The following is a 5000-nucleotide window of genomic DNA, read 5'->3' on the forward strand; positions in this document are numbered from 1 at the left end:
GAACTAGCAGTAATTTAGACCAACAACCATGATGTATGAGGCATGGGTCTATTCTCAATTTTGTCACAAACTGCTTTTGCCTTACTGTTTTCAAAGAAATTTTGCATTGCAAAGCAGTTAGTGATGTAAGATCAAGAATAGCGATATCGCTGTTTCCAAAAAATTCTTCTGATACTTAAACTTTGCATCAACAGCCAATAGATCTCTGGTTGGCAAATTAATAACAAAAGGTGACGTAACAGTGAGTATCGCTATAGACCCATGCTTCTCACATCACAGTCCTGGGTCTAACTTACTTCTATTTTGCGCATCTTAGTCTGGGAGCAAATGTGGTCCCGTGTGAAGTTCGTGCTGAAAGCAAGCACCTAGTGTAAAAGTGTTTATTAGGACCTACTAAACATGAAAAGTTTTGGTGCCAGCTTTGCAACTTGCTCAGACGGCTTTTAAGGGGGGTTAAAATCCGACCCATGAAATCCAGCATGGAAACGAGGCTAAAACACATAATTCCTCATAACTTTGTTAAGAATAGACGAAAATACATTAAACTTGCTCACATGATTGGACATGATCCTCCCTGTTGATTTATGCTAATTTACATAGGTCACCTGGCCTTACGCATGAAAGCGAGGCTGAAACACATAATTTTCCATAAATTTGTCAAAAAAAAATCCTTATCATGCCAAACTTGCTCACCTTAGTCAGTTAGACATCTTGCATCGATTGGTGCCACTTTGTAGTGTCACGTGGCCCCATACATGGAAACGAGGCTGGATATATCTGGTAGCATCGTGTTGGATGGCATTTGTCTTGCCAACTACTAGGCAGATACATATCTAGTTATCCGAGTTCAGATATAAAAACTTCAACTAATCATTGTCCTATGGCCCATAGCACAGGGGACGAGACAGATAAAGCAAATACTGCGGAGGCTCCATTTGAGAATCTATCTTGTACACATAATCAACTACTGCTATTTTATATATACAGTCATGAAAGTCTTACTGAATATCTATATACATTGTTCTGTTGTCCATTCCTATGAAATTTCCTGTTCAACTTCGTCTTCATCATACTCATCATCACTCTCAGCATACTCGTTCTGGCAATCTTCAGAGCACAGACAGAGATCAGTACAGACAAGTCCGGCTTTTTGACACTGACAACGGTTGTTAGAGCAACAGGACTTGGCGCACTTGCATCGGACAAGCTGTATAATTGCCTCTGGAGCTGGTGGAAGATTTGTCATGACTGGTACGCACTTTCCATCTTCATCTTGCCATCCATAGCCTTCTGGTGGGGGCAACACCGGGTTTGCTACATGATCGTTGTTCCAAACAAGAAGCTGGTAGTGCGCTCTCAGTATGGCTTGATGGAGAGAGGTTGGGTGGGCGGTAGCCTCTCAGACTCAGCTTGATTTTTCTTAAAGAGGGACCATCTGAGGGCTTTGACAGTTTTGATGTCTGTCTTTGGGGGTACATCCGACAAACCAGCTGTTCCACTCCACTTCTTGTGCCATCATCTGGCTGTTCCCCACAACTGAGGTTAGCAAGAGCTTGCAAGATAGGAGTCAAACTCATCACAACAAGTGGCTTTTCCCTTTCCAGAGAAACTCCCAGTAACATCTGCTCCGGTCAACGCATGAAATGCTGGCAGCGCAGCCGTCTTAGTGGGCCCAAGGGCGTCTGCTATTGACTTCAAGTTGATAACTCTACGACTACTGCCGGTCCCAGTAACAAAGCAAGAGTTCGAGCACAAATCTGGATACCGTCGGAGAGCCAAAAAACAAGAACATCAGTGTCAGGAGAATATATAGAGAGTTGGGTAGCACCTTGAGCAGAGGCATCCAGAACATATAAAATAATATACGTGTCGGCTTCTTCTTATGTACTTCGTAAATGCCTGACGTCTCTGTGCGTTGCCTCACATTCCGTTCCCCATGCCACAACGACTTGTCTCCCATTAGCATTGTCCTTCACATTCTTTGCGAGAAACGTTGTAAGTTCGCCCTTGGTCTTTGAATGAGCAAGAAGCTTCTTCATCGGCACCTTGGCGATGTGGGTAGAATAAGTGATGCGATAATAAATGGGAGCATGGCCACCTTGTCGTTTGACTCGTGTTGCTGATTTCAGTGAGGATGGTACATCATATCTGTCGAAGATTATGTGGAGCTCTTGTAAATCATTATACTTTACAAGCAAGCGATTTGTGAAATGTTCAGCCAAGTCTCTACAGTTCTTGATCCACTCTGGCTTGTCATATGATTGGACTTCGGCCATTCCATCAACAATCGCGACTTTGAATCCTGCGGTGATTTCTTGTGTATTAGTACTAGGGCCACCTGCCTTCTCTAGGATATGCATAAGGGCACTCTTGCAAGAACAATGCAACATGGTACCATCTCGTGCAAACAAAGATCTTGGGACAACAGTGAAATCATATAAGCCAACAACCTCTTGGATGTCAATTTCTGGGCGGCTCTTGCACACCATCGCCAAACGAGCAAACAGATTTCTGTCCTCCTTTAACTCGATGATCGTGTCTTTAGCTTTGACTTTGATGACCTTAGCTCTCGTTTTCCTTTGGCGTGTTTTGCAATCCAGCCTCGTTTCCATGTATGGGGTCACGTGACACTACAAAGTGGCACCAATCGATGCAAGATGTCTGACTGACTAAGGTGAGCAAGTTTGGCATGATAAGGATTTTTTTTGACAAATTTATAGTAAATTATGTGTTTCAGCCTCGCTTTCATGCGTAAGGTCACAAGACCTATGTAAATTAGCATAAATCAACAGGGAGGATCATGCCCAATCATGTGAGCACGTTTGGTGTATTTTCATCTGTTATTAACAAAGTTATGAGGAATTATGTGTTTTAGTCTCGTTTTCACGCTGGATTTCATGGGTCAGAATTTAACCCCCCCTTTAAAGCCGTCTGAGCAAGTGGCAAGGCTGGCACCAAAACTTTTCATGTTTAGTAGGACCTAATGAACACTTTTATACTAGGTGCTTGCTTTCAGCACGAACTTCACACGGGACCTTATTTTATGACATTTGCTCCCAGACTATCTTGCCCGGCAGATAAAAAGTGCAATGTTAAGGAAAGAATCATCAAACATGTTTGCTTTGGGTAGGGAGATCAACATTGCAGACTAAAAATATTCGAGTCTAAGTGCACTTTAATCTATAAGCTAAGTAATCCAATATAATTATTATCGCAAAAGAAGAAAACCTAAACCTGAGTTTATCCAAATGTTCTGAAATGTTTTAGGAGGAAATCTTCAAGGAAATGCAGAGCATGTAGCGTCAATTATCACTGATTTCTCTGTCATTATTGTATCAATAATTTCTGTTTTAATGATACGCTAACTATCGTGATATTGGCAACAGTAGAAAACTATTGGTTGGAAGTCCAACAATCTGCTTTCTTATAAAGCTTCAATGAGTACAATGGCAAACCGTTATGATAGGATCCTCTACAATGACAAGAGGTTGCCATTGTTATATCAAGCTTGTCCAGTTAAGTACAAGAGCTCTACTAATTATTGTCATTAATGAGAGGGGAAAACCAAATACCCCAGACACAAAAAAAGACTTCTGGCAGCAGATAAAAGAAACAACAAACTTAACCTATATATGACTTTCAATCCAGGAATCAAACAGCAACACACTGGTGAAAGACAAAATGCTCTCATGAATGCACCAGCCCTTTATTAACCCTCTGACACCCAAACCGGCCTAAATCGGCCAGACTTAGTATTTCACTCTTTCTAACGCCAGACTATTTTACTCGTCAATGAGGAACTCCCCAGAGTGAAGGGGTTAATCATATCACCATTAGTGTCATCTCTTTAACAAAGAGATTCAACATTGCCATGCGTCTGTTTAGTAACAGATCATAGATCACGTCAAAATGCGATAAAAAGAAAAACCTGGCACACTAGGCTATAGCCAAGTATGTCACTGATGTTCTTACCACATTTTGACATCTTTCCTTTACTGAACAGATGCATTGCAACATGGAATCCATTAATTTTGTTTTATAAAATATAGAATAAAAAGATTTTGATGACATCAGCTATGCATCTGTCCTTTAATGAAGATGCCCTGCCATGGGGGAGTCCCGTATCGCTTGTCTGAATTTTAAAAGGTCTTGTGTCGGTGATTTGTCAATGTTTCACGCTGCTGTCAGAATTTAAAGGAAATTTAAAGAAAGGATGGCGCTTGTCGCAGTTTCACTTTACGTGCTGTCGCTACTTTTTAGTCCAAGGCACTCGTCGGAATTTACCCTGGCAGAGCCTCTCTAATAGATCATAGGTGAGAACCACTCAGAATTAATACATTATTGAGCCTATTATATGTAGCATAAATTAAAACAATCATCACCGTGAAGCAAGCATTTAAGTAATTGCAAAGAAAACCACAAGATGTATACCTATTTATCAGCACAGCTATTGTGATGATTATCATCAACATTACCTTAACAAGTTGATCAACTTACCAAAAAGCACAACTGTGGCCAGTTATGAATGAAATAACGGTATGTGTAAATGGAATAGGGTTCTGAAAGGTCCTTTGTAATCAGGGCCATAATAGCCCCCATTTGCAGTTCAGACTCATAAGAGACATATGAGAAATCTAATTTTTGATCAGTAGCATCTGCAGGTCCTGCCTGTGCTGAAGATTGTCTTTCGTCAGTCGATGTGACATTCATAATCGCGAGATCGCATTTTGACTGACTTGAGTCCAAGTGATTTTTATTCCCTAATGGACTCCAATGTGTCTGACTACAGATCTTAACACCATTAATATCTGTAACTTTCTTTGCACCACACATGGTCTTTGCCTGTTCAAGATCACAATTCGACTCTTTATCATCACAAGACGCCGATAATTCACCGTTAACGACGAGGGTCCTATCTTGCAGTGCCACAACCGCAGTGTCGTCTGTCCTTTCTGCAGGCGCTGAAGCCATTACAGAGTGCAAATACAAGAATGGTTTTT

At 41.2% G+C, this 5000-nt stretch overlaps 1 protein-coding gene across 1 annotated transcript in view; it reads right to left on the bottom strand.

Moving 5' to 3' along the window:
• Window positions 1–5000, bottom strand: part of LOC138026758 (N-alpha-acetyltransferase 30-like) — a 12079-nt gene that overhangs the window by 6933 nt on the left and 146 nt on the right. The window contains exon 1 of the mRNA XM_068874210.1: window positions 4498–5000. This exon is cut by the window's right edge and continues 146 nt beyond it. Coding sequence (XP_068730311.1) covers window positions 4498–4971 — 474 coding nt within the window. The 5' untranslated portion in view covers window positions 4972–5000. The remainder of the gene's footprint in view (window positions 1–4497) is intronic.

The sequence above is a fragment of the Montipora capricornis genome, chromosome 12 (assembly GCF_036669925.1).
Source record: "Montipora capricornis isolate CH-2021 chromosome 12, ASM3666992v2, whole genome shotgun sequence".
In the NCBI taxonomy this organism is placed as follows: Eukaryota; Metazoa; Cnidaria; class Anthozoa; order Scleractinia; family Acroporidae; genus Montipora; species Montipora capricornis.